Here is a 16462-nt window from a genome sequence, read left to right as displayed (position 1 = left end):
TCACGTGATTCGTGTAGACTTCTAATAGTTCCAGGAAGTGCGTTGGCGGCCATTCAAACTGATAGAGTAGAGTGACAGAACTGCGCTTTCTGGTAATAAGGAGTCAATAAATGCATTTATTTTATATATTTATACAACACACCGACATATGAAGCATGAGTATGTAGTTACAGCAATGTTGTTTATAAAATATCAAATCGGGTAATATTTGAGGATTAGTGTTCAATTATTAGTGTTATTTTAAAAACGTATTTCAGGCTAACCTTAAGTTGTATAAACACGGGTTGCTGTTGCCTTTTTTATGTTACATATTGTCCTTTTTTTCACTGATCTCATGTTAACTCGTGTCATATTGATGACTTTCAGGTGGTACAGAGACAGGCTGGTGACAGGTGATTTTCAGCTCACATCGCACTATGGTTCAATTAACTGTTAGCAGCAGTAATTAGCACGTTAAATAAATGTAAAATGAAGCTTATTGTTTATAATTCTTACAATTACATATAGTAATATAATTATGTATTATAAATAATATATATATTACATCTAGTATAATTCTTACAGTACTTATTCATGTACACAATATATTCAGGTTTAAAACAACTTAAGCACACTCGTATATAAACATGTACACTGCCATTCAAAAGTAATGATGCTGAAAATTCAGCTTGGCATCACAGGAGTATATTACATTTTTAAATAGAAAACAGTTATTTTAAATTGTAATTATATATTACGAGATTACTTTGTATTTTTATTCAAATAAATACAATTAACTATTTACAGCAATTCATGAATACATTTCTAATAAATTTTATAGCATGCCAAGCATTTTGTATGTGTCCTTTCTTTCATGTTGTCCTTGCATAGTCTCCACCGTGGTTTACTGTGCTGCATGGGGATGCTCCACTCGGTCAGAGAAAGTGTGTGAATGTATGGCTTCCCCGCTGACACAGAGAGGAGAAAATAATGGTTGGCTCAAGTCAGCAGGAGCTATTTAAATAATTATTTATTTATTTGCACTTTTTTACATTGAAAATGATTTCAAGCAAAGCCTTGCAAAACCCAGGGAGCTGAGACTCATGGTGAGACATTGCAGGGAGTCATCAGTGTTACCTATAACTGTGCATTTGACCACCATGTGATATGTACTGTATGTGGGTAGACAAAAAAAGTTGTGTGTGGAAACTAAACTGAAGTCATTCTGCAGACAAATTGAGGCAAAGCAATTTGTCATGACCAAAAAAATCAAGAGTAGGTTGAGACTGGATGCTATTCCCACAATCTTTGTACATCGTCCTGTGGTGAAAAAGAGGAGGGCCCTGCTCCACGATGCACCCCTAGACCTGTGAACATACAAGAAATGGCTGCTGATTACAGCTATGTTATTTCAGGTGATTCATATATAATAAGTACAAACTCGTACTAGTTGAAGTAAAGTGATGTGATATTTTCAATATTTAAAATTAGCAATACCATGTATTCTGCCTCTATCAGTTTCAAAGGTTGAGGAAAAAAGAACGAGGACACTCAGAGAAGGGAAAGTGAGAGTGAAGAAAAAGGACATTGCTAGAGAGGAGAGACAGGGACAGGTGACACTGCCCAGTCAGTCAACATTCCAGTGAACCATCAGCCAGTTACCTGGGTCTATTAAAACACTTAAAGAGACCAGAAAAAAAAAATCAAACAATGCAAAGGCAGAATGAAAATACAGCAATCAAAAAAAAAAGGTCCCCTCAGCTCTCCTGACCTGCATCCTCACTGATGCTCCATCCCAGAACAGTCCAGTGGCACCACTAATCCTCCACCCACCAACACCCACAGAATATTACAGTATGTTACTTTTATACACTAACAAGTATATAATACAGTTTTATTATATAATATAGACAGGTAATAGTCAATGAATCACAATGACTAAAAACACTCCACCCATGTTTTTGCAAACTCAATTCACTCTAAATTGATATCAAGAGGGTGCATTTTATTATTAAGGAATTTAATACGTGTAATAAGGAACAAACGTTATAACCTAATTTTTACCCCTTCCACTCACCGCTGTCACACGTTATATTGAACTAACGTAATAGGCTATGTTACCTTAGCTAACTTTCCCCACCCTGCAAAAAAATATGTTTATACTCCTTTTTTTCTAATTCCAAACACGATGGATGAAACTGAATTAAGAGAACAGATTTTACACTTGATAGGGTGTTCGTTACTAACTTTTTTCAGCTTCATTCCTAGCCTAATCTGTTAGTTGTCTGATAACATCCCTTAAATCTACTCATTTAATGAGTAATAATCTACTAGAAGGTTTTAACTTACAATTTATTGTTATTTAGATGTACTAATAATATACAATCGTATTATTTAAGCGTCTTACCTTTTAAAAGTGCGTCGCAAACTGTTTGTTCTGCTGCATCTCTACGGCGCGGCATTGGTTTGCTGCTACTTCCGGGAACTATTGAGAGGCTCCACGAGCCGCCATTGCTGTAAAAAAAGCGCTCCATTGGAGTCAATGGAGTTGTCGCAACTCTCACTAATCATCTGCACGTTTTCGTAAATTGAGGGAACTAATTAGTAAATCGTGCGCACAATTTATTTATTTTTTCTTGCATGTCATGGCTCCGTACAAAATAATTCTGTGCCTGACAAGAAATTCAGAGAAAGAAAGAAACAAAGACTGTATAAACGGCAGCACTTGAATGATATTGCAGATGCAAGCTTCAATATGGAGCAAAGTGTCTCAAGGGCTCAGACTGCAGGTAATGAGAGAGCATTTCTGCTCCTCTTCTCCGTTCCAGCCAAACTAAACAGATTCCAGAGTTCAGTGTGAGGCAAACACAGGTGAGATTCAGTAACAGAACTGAAAATTGATATTCTTCATAATCAGGTTAGTGTAGTCAAGCTCTATTGCAAAACATATAGTGAACTTTCTAATGTCTACTCATACAGTAAGGCAATACTATTCTATACAGTATTGTTCCTTGATTTCCGAAGCTTGATTAAATTTAACTGAAAATGCCTTTGTGAGACAGTATTTAGCATCTCCTGGCATTGTTTTATTCCTGCACAGTGCTGTGGGTTGCCATCAGACAGTATAATGTCTCCTCATGCACTTCTGCCTACAGGCTCTCTCAGTGAGGAGCAACTGACATTGAACAAGGAAAGTGTTTTTCATGAAACAAACAATAGACACCAGCAGAGTCGGGCAGCAACTGAAGTATCAACACTCACTCGACTTATTCAAACTTTGAATTTATATGACATGGTTTAATGTTTGTACATGCACAATTTTTTACATACAATAATATACAGTAATGTATGCAATATGTCTGTTCTGTGAGATTATTAACACTATCTTAGAAAAGCTTTCATTTATGATAAAAAGGTGCAGTCGGTAGTTTGGTGCTAATTTGAAATGTTTTACCTAATAATAAATGATTAGTGTTTTGTGAAGAGTCATCTGAATGGTATACACTCACAGGTAGTTTTTCCAAGAAAAGTGTTTTTTTGTTTGTTTGTTTTTTTGCATGTTGAAATGCATGTTCTCAATCATTTCACAAGTGAAGCGACCTCAGATACTTCTAACTCCAAAGGAGGAGATGGCGGGCGAGATGCGATGGGAGCGTAGACCACCTTGATGGTTGATGTATGCAAAGGCCACTGTGTTGTCTGTGTGGACCAGTACGTGCTTGTTGTGTGACAGTGATTTGAAGCGGCGCAGAGCAAGCCACACGCCAAGAACCTTGGGTCAATTGATGTTCCAATGCAGTCGAGGTCCTGTCCAGGAACCCGAATCTGCATGCCATTGCACATGGCACCCAACCCAATGGAAGAGGCATCTGCTGAGACAACTACATCCCTGCCCATAAACAAAGTCCTACCAATGGCTGAAGGTTTGGTAAACCGGTGCGTTCTGCATTGCCATGTCTCTCTCGGGACTCGGTTGTGAAGCTGACTGAGGTTAAATGAGTCCAACTCCATACACAGAAACTCCTCTTAACACACTCCTCTCCAAAGCGAAAAGCTGAATGTGTTATTGCACTTGCTCTTACTTATATATCGTCGCTGTCCGATGAAAACCACGTATGTCCATTTTGTCGATTTTGAGATTTTTTGACGGATTGAATGTCCAGGTTCATTTCCGTATACAGTATGCTTCACATATCTAAATGGCCAATGAAAAGTTGTGAAATCATGTCATCTGATTTTCAGTATATCCATTTGGTGTCAAAGCTGTCAATCACGCCGCGTATCTCCCGCCCTGTGGAAGCATCTCGCCGGTCTCGTAAAGTTTCATCGAAGCTCAGCACTGGATAGCCGAATAACACCGTGAGGTAAAGTAAATAAACATAGCCTGGTGAGACAATGACTTTCCTTCATCGAGGTAAACGTTTCCCCCCTGACGCCAGACGTACGTCTAGGAGTGACAAAATTACGGTAGGACTGTGCAAACAAAGTATCTGTCTAGCATTACCATGTCAGTGTTAGGGGTGTGACGGTTAGTATATAACCGTGAGTTGAACACCATCATTAGAACTTTATAACCGCCAAAACCGTGTCACTAAAATATTTTTTACAAACATTTTTTATCAAAAATTATTTTCATTTTTTAGATAGGATCATCAGATGCGCAATATATCGGGAGACATGGTTTTTACCACTTAATGAAGTTTTGTAAATCGTCAGACATGATATTTACCACTTCATTAAATTTTGCTTTGTAGAAAACCTTTCTTAAAAACGAATTTCGTTTTGAACAAATTTTATCTTAATTTTAATAGATGTTTCATCAACCAATTGCATGTATTTTAATAAATAAAAAGCAAATATAGCAGACAATGATAACCGTGACATGGAAGCACTGTGAACTAGAGCGCATCTCATTGTAAATGAAATTCAGCGTAGGCCTATGCCTCATACTCTAGCATTAAATGTTTTTGCTGCATCCTTTCCAGAACAGACAATTGCTTTTTTTTTTTTTGCGGCTCGCATCAGCAAAGCATAGACCGCAAAACAATCAGCGGATGGCGGGCGGGTGCGGCTTTGAAATTTGCTAAAAAAAACTTTGGCTCGGATGATGAGTTTTGTGACAGATCTCCTTAATAAACGGAGGTCTGAAATCTCTGCCCCTTTACCGATCAGAGCGCGCGCTGAAACGGAGTTAACCCGCTATCTCCAAGATCAACCAATTGACTCTACGGCAGATCCACTAGCATGGTGGCGAGACAATATGAAACAAAATGAAACACGCTATGCCCCCCCCCCCCCCCCCCGACGGTTATGTTATGAACCGTCACATTTGACTCACGTCATAACTGTCATCACCAATTCTGAAACCGGCACACCCCTAGTCAGTGTATTGATTCATTGTCACTTCATAGTTTGCAAGAGACATTTAATAAATTTATAATTAATATTAAATAAACTAAGCGTATTTAATAAACTAAGACGTAGGCTATTTAATAAACTGAGCGTATTCATCTGTCAATATGAAACGTGACTTGGCCATTCTAATTAATGATCGGAAGAACGCGTATCGACCACCATTACTGTAAAATATGCACGTATGTCCATTTAAACTCAATTTTGGTCAAATGTGGATTATATCATTACACTGGCAAGAATATGGTTACATGTAAAGATGCCGTACCAAGTATGACAACGCTACATTCAACTGCTTTTGAAATACAGTGTTTTTTTCACTTCCTGAAAAGTAACCGTTTTGGACATACGTGAGTTTCATCGGGCAGCGACGATATAAGCTTTATGCGGAGGGGTGTGTGATGCAAATCTCGCACACAAATGTCCATTGGCTTGTTTTGTTACACTCGAAGATGTACTTTATTAGTGCATATTTATAAAATGTTACTTTTGTAAATATGTTTCTGTAGCTTGACTTGTAGAGTATTGCACTAGCAACAACAGCTGTTTTCATTTCACAATTAATCCTATTTATTACATTTGAGAAAAAACTGCTAAATGAATTATTCTTTATTCTATATTCTTTATTCTATATTCTTTTCATTGACTATTTTTAACTTAAAAATCTATTTTATACACCATCGTTTCCGTTTATATAACGCGTGAATATATCCTCTATTGTATTCTACAACAAAAACAATTAGAGCGACTCGCTATCACTAGATTTATTTTGATCTCCCGGGTCCGCTATTAGCTTTTAGCCAGTTAGCATCAGCAAGCGTGTTTGCTGCTAACTGCGCTTACATTGCTAATACTCTATTCTCACACATTACCACTGCTGTACTCACTGTTACTTGCTTTAATGGCGGATGAATGTCTCCACTCTGTGCAGCTCGAGCTCGAGGCCGTGGGGAAGCAGATTCGCGACCTGGAACAGAGGCAGGCCCAGCTGAGAGAGCGGAGAGCCGCGCTGGAATCATCCCGGGCTGACGCTCACAAGTCCGGGGTAAGTATACAGCGTGCTGTTAACAGTCCCACCACGTCTACTCCGTGTGTTTCTCTGCGCAGGCCCGGTGCACCCAGGACGCGATCTTCCCAGATGTCCTTCACTGCGACGCCGGGACACCACGGACCCTGGGTGCATCCACAGCGGAGGATGCGAGCCGGGTCCCGGGCGACGACATCTCCCCCTCCTGCCTTCGAGATCTCCATCCAGAACCGCTTCGCTCCCCTCCGCGAGACAGGACGCGACGCTGTGATCATCGGAGACTCCATCGTCCGACACGTAAGTGCTACGTTAGCCGAAGGTAAAGTGCACACTCATTGTTTGCCTGGTGCTCGTGTTCTCGATGTTTCTGCGCAGATACCCGCGATCCTGAAGGACGACGAGAGCCCGAGAGCGGTCGTGCTTCACGCCGGGGTTAACGACACCACGCTGCGGCAGACGGAGACGCTGAAGAGGGACTTCAGGAGCCTGATCGAGACGGTTCGCAGCACGACGCCCGCGGCGACGATCGTCGTGTCAGGACCACTGCCCACGTATCGACGAGGACACGAAAGGTTCAGTAGACTTTTTGCTTTAAATGAATGGTTGTTGTCATGGTGTAAAGAACATAAACTGCTATTTGTTAATAACTGGAATCTTTTCTGGGAGCGTCCTAGACTGTTTCGCCTCTGGCTTGCTTAGTTGGGGTCACTTCATCTACAGCGATATCGTTGACTTGATTGCAAATTAAAACAGACACTATTTCAACTGAACAGAGATGACATCAATGAATTCAATGATGAACTGCCTTTAACTATCATTTTGCATTATTGAGACACTGTTTTCCAAATGAATGTTGTTCAGTGCTTTGGCGCAATGTATTTTGTTTAAAGCACTATATAAATAAAGGTGATTGATTGATTGATTGATTGATTTCGTGCTGATGGATTACACCCCAGTCGAGTCGGAGCGGAGCTTCTCTCTGACAACATCTCCAGGACACTTCGCTCCATGTGACTAGTAAGACAATTCTCAAATAACCATTATGATGAGTTTTGTTCCACCCGCTTAAATGATAAAAGTACTTGTGCTGTAAAACCTATTAAGACTGTGTCTGTTCCCCGAATAGTGAGGTCAAAATATAAATATAAATATAATGTAGGATCTAGAAAAAATCTTATCGTAATTAAACCAGAAAAATGTAAAGTAAATGAACAAAAACAATTTTTAAAGTTTGGGCTAATAAATATTAGATCACTCGCACCAAAAGCAGTTATTGTAAATGAAATGATCACAGATAATAGTTTTGATTTACTCTGCTTGACTGAAACCTGGCTAAAACCAAATGATTATTTTGGTCTAAATGAGTCTACTCCACCAAACTACTGTTAAAAGCATGAGCCCCGTCAGACTGGTCGTGGCGGGGGTGTTGCAACAATATATAGTGATATTCTCAATGTTACCCAGAAAACAGGATACAGGTTTAACTCTTTTGAAATACTAATGCTAAATGTTACTCTGTCAGACATGCAAAAGAAATCTAATGTATCTCTTGCTCTGGCTACTGTGTATAGACCACCAGGGCCGTATACAGAATTCCTAAAAGAATTTGCAGATTTCCTCTCAGACCTTCTAGTTACAGTTGATAAGGCGCTAATCATGGGAGATTTTAATATTCACGTTGATAATGCAAATGATACATTAGGACTTGCGTTTACTGACCTAATAAACTCCTTTGGAGTCAAGCAAAATGTCACCGGGCCCACTCATCGTTTTAATCATACACTAGATTTAATTATATCGCATGGCATCGATCTTACTGCTATAGATATTGTACCTCAAAGTGATGATATTACAGACCATTTCCTCGTATCGTGCATGCTGCGTATAACTGATATTAACTATATGTCGCAGCGATACCGTCTGGGCAGAACTATTGTTCCAGCCACCAAAGACAGATTCGCAAATAACCTGCCTGATCTATCTCAACTGCTACTGGTACCCAAAAATACACATGAACTAGATGAAATGACTGGCAACATGGGCACTATTTTCTCTAATACATTAGAAGCTGTTGCCCCAATCAAATTGAAAAAAGTTAGAGAAAAACGTACTGCACCATGGTATAACAGTAATACTCACTCTCTCAAGAAATTAACTCGTAGTCTTGAACGCAAATGGAGAAAAACTAACTTAGAAGTTTTTAGAATTGCATGGAAAAACAGTATGTCCAGCTATAGACAGGCTCTAAAAACTGCTAGGGCAGAGCATATACACAAACTCATTGAAAATAACCAAAACAATCCAAGGTTTTTATTTAGCACAGTGGCTAAGTTAACAAATTACCAGACGCCACCTGATTCAAATATTCCACCAACGTTAAATAGTAATGACTTTATGAATTTCTTCACTGATAAAATAGATAACATTAGAAATACAATAGCGAATGTAGATTCTACAGCATCTAACACTTCAGTTTCATCCATCGCACCCAAACATAAACTGCAGTGCTTTACAACCATAGGACAGGAGGAGCTAAATAAACTTATCACTGTATCTAAACCAACAACATGTTTATTAGATCCTGTACCCACTAAATTACTGAAAGAGCTGTTACCTGTAGCCGAAGAACCGCTTCTCAATATCATTAACTCGTCGTTATCTTTAGGACACGTCCCAAAACCATTCAAGCTGGCGGTTATCAAGCCTCTTATTAAGAAACCAAAACTAGATCCTAGTGACCTGGCAAATTATAGGCCTATTTCAAATCTTCCATTTATGTCTAAAATTTTAGAAAAAGTTGTGTCTGCTCAATTGAGCACCTTCCTGCATAAAAATGATCTGTATGAAGAATTTCAGTCAGGTTTTAGGCCCCACCATAGCACAGAAACTGCACTTGTTAAAATTACAAATGACCTGCTCCTTGCGTCAGACCAAGGCTGCATCTCATTTCTAGTCTTACTTGATCTTAGTGCTGCGTTCGACACCATAGATCATGACATACTCATAGATCGACTACAAAACTATACAGGTATTCAAGGGCAGGCTCTAAGATGGTTTAGATCCTACCTGTCCGATCGCTACCATTTTGTTTACTTAAATGGGGAGTCATCTCATTTATCATCAGTAAAATATGGAGTGCCACAAGGATCCGTCCTAGGTCCCCTTCTATTTTCAATATACATGTTGCCCCTTGGTAATATTATTAGAAAATACGGAATTAGCTTCCACTGTTATGCTGATGATACTCAGCTATATATATCAACGAGACCAGATGAAACTTCCCAATTATCTAAGCTAACAGAGTGTGTTAAAAATGTAAAAGATTGGATGACAAAGAATTTTCTCCAATTAAATTCGGATAAGACGGAGATATTAATTATTGGACCAAAAAACACTACACAGAATCTTGTAGATTACAATCTGCAACTAGACGGATGTACTGTTACTTCCTCTACAGTCAGAAATCTGGGTGTTATATTAGACAGCAATTTGTCTTTTGAAAATCATATTTCCAATGTTACAAAAATTGCATTCTTCCATCTTAGAAACATTGCCAAGCTACGAAACATGTTATCTGTTTCTGATGCAGAAAAGCTAGTTCATGCATTCATGACCTCTAGACTGGACTATTGTAATGCACTTCTAGGTGGTTGTCCTGCTTCTTCAATAAACAAGCTACAGGTCGTCCAAAATGCAGCAGCTAGAGTCCTTACGAGGTCAAGAAAATATGATCATATTACCCCAATTTTACAGTCTCTGCACTGGCTACCTATTAAGTTCCGCATCAGTTACAAATTATCATTACTTACCTATAAGGCCCTAAATGGTTTAGCTCCAGCGTACCTAACTAGCCTTCTACCACGTTACAACCCATCACGCACCCTAAGGTCACAAAACGCTGGACTTTTGGTAGTTCCTAGGATAGCAAAGTCCACTAAAGGAGGTAGAGCCTTCTCACATTTGGCTCCCAAACTCTGGAATAGCCTTCCTGATAATGTTCGGGGTTCAGACACACTCTCTCTGTTTAAATCTAGATTAAAAACACATCTCTTTCGCCAAGCATTCGAATAATGTATCTTTTTAATTGTGAGTGTAGTTGCATCTGATCAAAGGTGCATTTTTATTCATTAGCTTGGGTTACATAAATTTTACTTTGTTGGATCAGCAGCTATGCTAATGATGTCTGTATTTTGTTTCTATGTTTCGCAAGCTCCAGTCTGGATCCAGAACACCTGAGAAGAGATGATGCTGACCCTCAGAGGACCTCAGATGATGCTAACCCTGAATGAACAAACAGAACTAACAATTATTCCTAAATGTGTGACTTAATCATATAATAACTTAATTAATAATATTGATAGTTCATCGTCTAGCTGACTACGTCTTGTATTATTATTATTTTTTAGTTTTTCTAAAATCCTGTCAAATGTGCACAAACTACTAGCTACTACTAAATATTGTAGAAACATAATTTTCTGTAAAGTTGCTTTGTAACGATTTGTTTTGTAAAAAGCGCTATACAAATAAACTTGAATTGAATTAAACTTGAATGAATTGATTTAAATTTTATTTTTTATTCAAACAACATTTATTAAAATTATTGTGGGGTTCTCTGAATAGTATCAACAGTATGCAGATTGTCAAAATATAATAGTATTGCCTTTTTAAAGTAATGTCCAGTATGACTGTATCTTCTGCAAATGCAGGGCGGCTTTTATGGACGCTGATATTGATCATTTTGCACCTGAATTTCTCCTTTGGGATTAAGTCTCAGTCTTTCTTCTACACTATGGCTTCATTGCTGTATTTATGATCAGTCACTCTAATTAAAGAGAGAGTGTGTGTGTGTGTGTGTGTGTGTGTGTGTGTGTGTGTGTGTGTGTGTGTGTGTGTGTGTGTGTGTGTGTGTGTGTGTGTGTGTTCACAGTCACCTGAGCTCTTGAGAGGGTCAGCATATGATGAGTAGATCATTACTGGCTGTTGGCTGTTGAGACCCAGGGGCCACTTCCATGTCATCGAATCAGCAAACAAAATAAATCACACAGCATGCATATACTCATAAGAAAAGAAACTGAAGCTTCCCTTTCTTTGACCTTACAAACTTAATAGCTGGAAAATAAAAGATAAATACAATTTTAAATATTAAAGCCTTAAAATGAAAAATGCTCCACATAGTGAAATATATATAGGCTATAGCTTGCCAGTATAACCTACTATGGTTACACATTACAGTAAGGTCTCAGTTAGTTAATACATTAACTAACATTAAACAATAGTAAGGAATACTTTATGTAATAATGATGTAATAATTAATACTTATAATGTTAAACATTTTCGGCACTTAATTTCATAATTTTCTACCCTTTTTGTATTGAATCAAGACTCAAGACTGCACCAGTTTTTAAAGTTTAGTTTCTCCCTCCCTCTCTCTCTCTCTCTCTCTCTCTCTCTCTCTCTGTCTCTCTCTATATATATATATATATATATATATATTCTGGACAGTGGAGGAAGCCTTAATCTTACAGTTACATCAAGGTCTTTTATTTGAAAAGATCATTGAAAGGCTTCTCAGTAGAAAATTATTTTAAGAGTCAAACATACTCAAATTTTTATTATAAATAATTTAAATAATGGTGGTATTTATGTAAGCAGACTGGCTGAGCACACAGCGTTCTCTAGCTGTAGGGCAGGACTGACTTCATTGAGCAGGAAAACAACACATAACATCACCATAAATATATATATATATATATATATATATATATATATATATATATATATATATATATATATATACATATAATTATTATTATTATTTTATTTATTTATTTATTTTTTGGGGGGGGGGTAGTCTCTCTGGAATGATTTCACACAAAAAAGATGTTTAGGACCCAACTCACAATATGCCAAGACAGGAGAAAACAATTTAAAGACTGCTAAACTGTTAAAGAGGACAGAACTTCTGTTGAAATTTTGTTTGAATATTGTTTATCGGCATAGAGAAATATCAACGTCCAGCTCCCTCCATATTTCCAAACAAATATGTCAGAACTCCCAAAAAACACTAAAACATTAAGAAATGTTGATTTCATGTTACAGTAGACCTACTTGGACCGCTCCAAAGACAGGTCCAAAAACAGCCAAATTCAGCAAATACATTTTTACTCTAGGAAAATAAACACTTGGGAAAACATCCTCCTTTTTCCTTTAAGTGTGAATGATCCTAAAGTTAAAGCAGAAAAAAAGTAGATATATTTTTTTAAATTCCTCTTGTGGACCCATGGAGATCGAGACAGGGCAGATCCACATAAGGCAGACCAGCTGCTGTTAATATATAATAATCATTTTACTCAGTGCACTCATGAATATAGATGTAAGACCATGTGCTGCTCGCCTGACAGCTCATTTTGTGTTTCATGCTGGAAGCTTACATTATTTCATTACGTTATTAAATCACTCTTCACACATGGGCGATACACATGACGGTAACATTTCAAATATTCTGTGTAAAACAGCTGGGAATTCCTCTAACAAGCTCTGTACAAATAGCCAAACTTCAACCTTGACATCCCAGATGTTCAGTTTCATGTAGACAATTATAATTTCATGTAGCATCCATGTCACATTCCCGTTCATCTCAATGGCAGTTGCTCTGCTGCCACAGGAATACCTGAAGGTTTAGATATGCCAAAATTTGCCAGTATCATACATTACAAAATATACTTTCTTCATTTCTTGAAGTTCATCAAATGTTGTACATACTTTGAGAGTAAGCAATTTTTAGAGTCCCAAACCTTTTAATCCACTTCCCTGTTGAATACTAGGGTGTGGAATCGCCCCAGTAGTTTGTGCGATGTATGAATTACTTTATGTTTTCAAAGTTTTGGTTAAGGGGGTGTTTTAACAACGTTATTTTCAACTAAAACTGGAAAACTTCTTATGTAGTAAGAACTCAAAGTGAGGAGATGGGGCAGTGGATAAACCATCAATGGATAGAGGTAAGTCATTATACTGAGAGCGGCAACCTCCTGATCTCTCTCGTGAAAACAACATGGAAGTGACTAAAACTACAATTCATCAACTGGCGGCTAGAGACTGGCTCCAAAGGGAGTTACTACCATAGACTCCCCATGTAAAAATGCCCAACTTTACAGAATAAAAAAATGTGTTTACAGCCTCGTACAAAATATGGTTTTGGTCTATATAGCTAACGTTGCCCTTCATGATAACTGTGAGGTCACCAAGCAAATAAAACCCCATTACAAACAAGGCATTTGTTGTATCCAGTTGAGACATAATTACTGATTATAATGACTTATATTGTGTTTTTACACGTTACGTATTGGCCCCTTAAACATAAAACAATGTTTGCATTTGTGATCGGAGAAATGACAAATTAAAAGCGTAACTTTACACTGCTTAACCCTTTGAGCGGTACAGTCCGACATAAAGGATTTTTATTTGGGAGTATGGTCCCACACATGGGATTTAGAACGTTCGGTGACATCGCATAACTGCCAAATTCAAACTGCGTTTTCATGCGTTGGCTGCCACTGAGCCAGGGCACTGCTCTTGTCCTATCATCATAACTATGTTATGTGTTCTTAACCACATAATGCATATTTTAGGTTTCAGGCATTTAAATACACATAAGTACTAGTAAAATAATATATTTAGAGTTTGAAAAATGAGTTTTAAGCAACAATAACAATTCTTTCAAATTTGATTTGATTTAATTTTTATTCATATCAGATAAACATAGTGTAAGTAATTATAAAGTTCACTCTATTCTTCACCCAGTTCGACGGCCACGTATTCCTTTTATTTCGGGAGAAATTGAGGAATTCACGTCCTGTAAATCCAACTGACAGGACTCTGAACTGTAGCGTGAACAAACATGGCGGCGCCCGTCTTACATTACAGATCATTATCAAGATCATTTATTCAGAATACAACATAGATGACATATCAAATGTTTAAACTGAGAAAAGGTATCATTTTAAGGGAAAAATAAGTTGATTTTAAATTTCATGGCATCAACACATCTCAAAAAAGTTGGAACAAGGCCATGTTTACCACTGTGTGGCATCCTCTCTTCTTTTTATTAATGTCTGCAAACGTCTGGGGACTGAGGAGACAAGTTTCTCAAGTTTAGGAATAGGAATGTTATCCCATTCTCATTGTCATGTTGGAAATGCAAGGTCTTCCCTGAAAGAGACGACATCTGAATGACAGCATATGTTGGTCTAGAACTTGGATTTACCTTTCAGCGCTTCTGGATCATGTTTAGATTTGGCTTCCGGCAACAACGAATGGCACGGTTCCCGCCTCTTTACACGTTTTCGATTATCCAGGAGTGATGTGTGTTGACACACTGCCAAGATGGCGATGGCCCACTCCGCTCACTTTGAGCTTAAAAAACACTCTTCAGAAATCTATGGGTGACGTCAGGGACACAATGTCCATGTTTTGTACAGTCTATGGTTTATACCCATTGGTGTTGATTAACTTGAGTGCACTCCACTAGTGTCTAACACGCTTCTCCCTAACTTTAATAAAACATCATTTAAATAATATATTACATTTCTTTAAGATTTATTAGCATTCTAGAGATAAATCAAGATCGTATTCAGCAGAGTAAGGTATTGCCTGTCATCCATCGCTAACTGAACTAATTTACTTCAGGTGCCATGGTTCAGTGTTTAATCCATCTGCCCCGCGAGCAGATGTTCAGGAGTAAGACTCAAGCCTCAAATCCTGTTGGTTGGATAAACAAATAATGCTACAGTGGTTGTGGCCAAGGCCTCTCAATGACCTTTAGCGAGATGCTAATTGGCAATCAGAGATTAAACATTCAAAACATTCAGAGTATTCCCATGAATAACAGCTCCAGGAAAAACTAATTGCCTGGATCAAGCTGACTTCAGCTCATGAGTTACAGCTTTTAAATATTCCTCCCTGATCCCTTCTGACAGACTGAAGACAGGACACTTCAGCTGACATGATCAGAACATGATGGTGTGTACCGTCCTATATGATATAAAGAGGATAATCTCAAGTGGAATAAGCAGCTATCAGTGAACATGAAACACTTGTTGTGTTCTAATTAGCATTTATAATATGCTCTGTAACATATGTACTTCACAAAGAAAGAATCTGCACTATTTGTAGTTCAATAATCAAATGTGACACTGACGTTTCGAATGTCTCTTCAACTTCTGTCATTAAAGCGAAAGAGGTGCAAACCAAAATACAGAGGAATTCATGTTAATTTTTCAGGTCTTTTTTAATACGTATAAAATCATTTGCAATCATGTATTCAAAAAATAGAAGCAGTTTTACTTTTCCGACAGTTTTTGTACTCCACTAGGCTACTTTTGAGTAAGTTTGGTGGATGAGTTTTGGGACTTTGCCTTTACTGACAAGCAAAATAACAATCGCTAACAGTAAGTTTTTTATTTTTATTCTTTCTCTCATTTTGACTTCCCAATAAAGACATGATGAAATTATGACAAAAAAAAAAAAAGTTAATTATCCACACGTGGGTAAATTATGAATTATTTTCATTTTAACTTCCTTGTTTTTGATGGGAAACAGTTTTACATATTTCTATCCTTTTTTGCTTTTATGCCATGTCATGCTATTTTCAGCCTGCTATTATTTGGTATGCACTAAATCCAAACTTACATGTTAAATACATATAAATAAATAATGTGAATTGGGCTAGGGTGAAAAAACTAACACCCCCCAAGCTCCAAATATGAATAAAGTAATCAGAAACGTCAACATTACACCTTTTAGACTACTGTATGAATTTTAGTCTGACCCTGATATAAATGATGTTATGTCATGGTCTTAGGTAAAAGACATTCTAAATATAATGTTTTGCCCAGTAAGAACCCTACTGTAAATGGATTGTAATAAATTAATTTGACATTCCCATCTGTCGTGTCGCCCATTTTTAGGCAGCTAAACTGAAACATATATGCATGATGCAAGTATGAAGGAAAGACAAGAAAATCTGCAATATTTCTCTGTTTTAAC

General features: G+C 37.6%; 1 protein-coding gene and 1 long non-coding RNA gene across 3 annotated transcripts; both read left to right on the top strand.

Moving 5' to 3' along the window:
• Positions 1-2606: 2606 nt before the first annotated feature.
• Positions 2607-3456, top strand: LOC127935232 (uncharacterized). The gene is made up of 2 exons (XR_008148028.1): positions 2607-2850; positions 3135-3456. It is a non-coding gene; the product is annotated as an uncharacterized LOC127935232 (long non-coding RNA).
• Positions 3457-6043: 2587 nt separating this feature from the next.
• Positions 6044-7341, top strand: LOC127935857 (uncharacterized). 2 transcript variants are annotated; one of them, XM_052534053.1, is made up of 3 exons: positions 6044-6436; positions 6499-6715; positions 6794-7341. In XM_052534053.1, exons 1-3 carry the CDS (start codon positions 6293-6295, stop codon positions 6853-6855), a joined length of 423 nt encoding a protein of 140 aa, XP_052390013.1. In that variant the 5' UTR covers positions 6044-6292; the 3' UTR covers positions 6856-7341. The 2 variants fall into 2 exon arrangements, with proteins under 2 accessions (XP_052390013.1, XP_052390012.1); XM_052534052.1 differs by having other exon boundaries at positions 6044-6715; positions 6794-7337.
• The last annotated feature ends 9121 nt before the right edge of the window (positions 7342-16462 follow it).

This window comes from Carassius gibelio, chromosome A19, assembly GCF_023724105.1.
Source record: "Carassius gibelio isolate Cgi1373 ecotype wild population from Czech Republic chromosome A19, carGib1.2-hapl.c, whole genome shotgun sequence".
Classification (NCBI taxonomy): Eukaryota; Metazoa; Chordata; class Actinopteri; order Cypriniformes; family Cyprinidae; genus Carassius; species Carassius gibelio.
The sequence above is the reverse complement of the archived record's forward strand: the minus strand, read 5'-3'. Positions and strand labels throughout refer to the sequence as shown.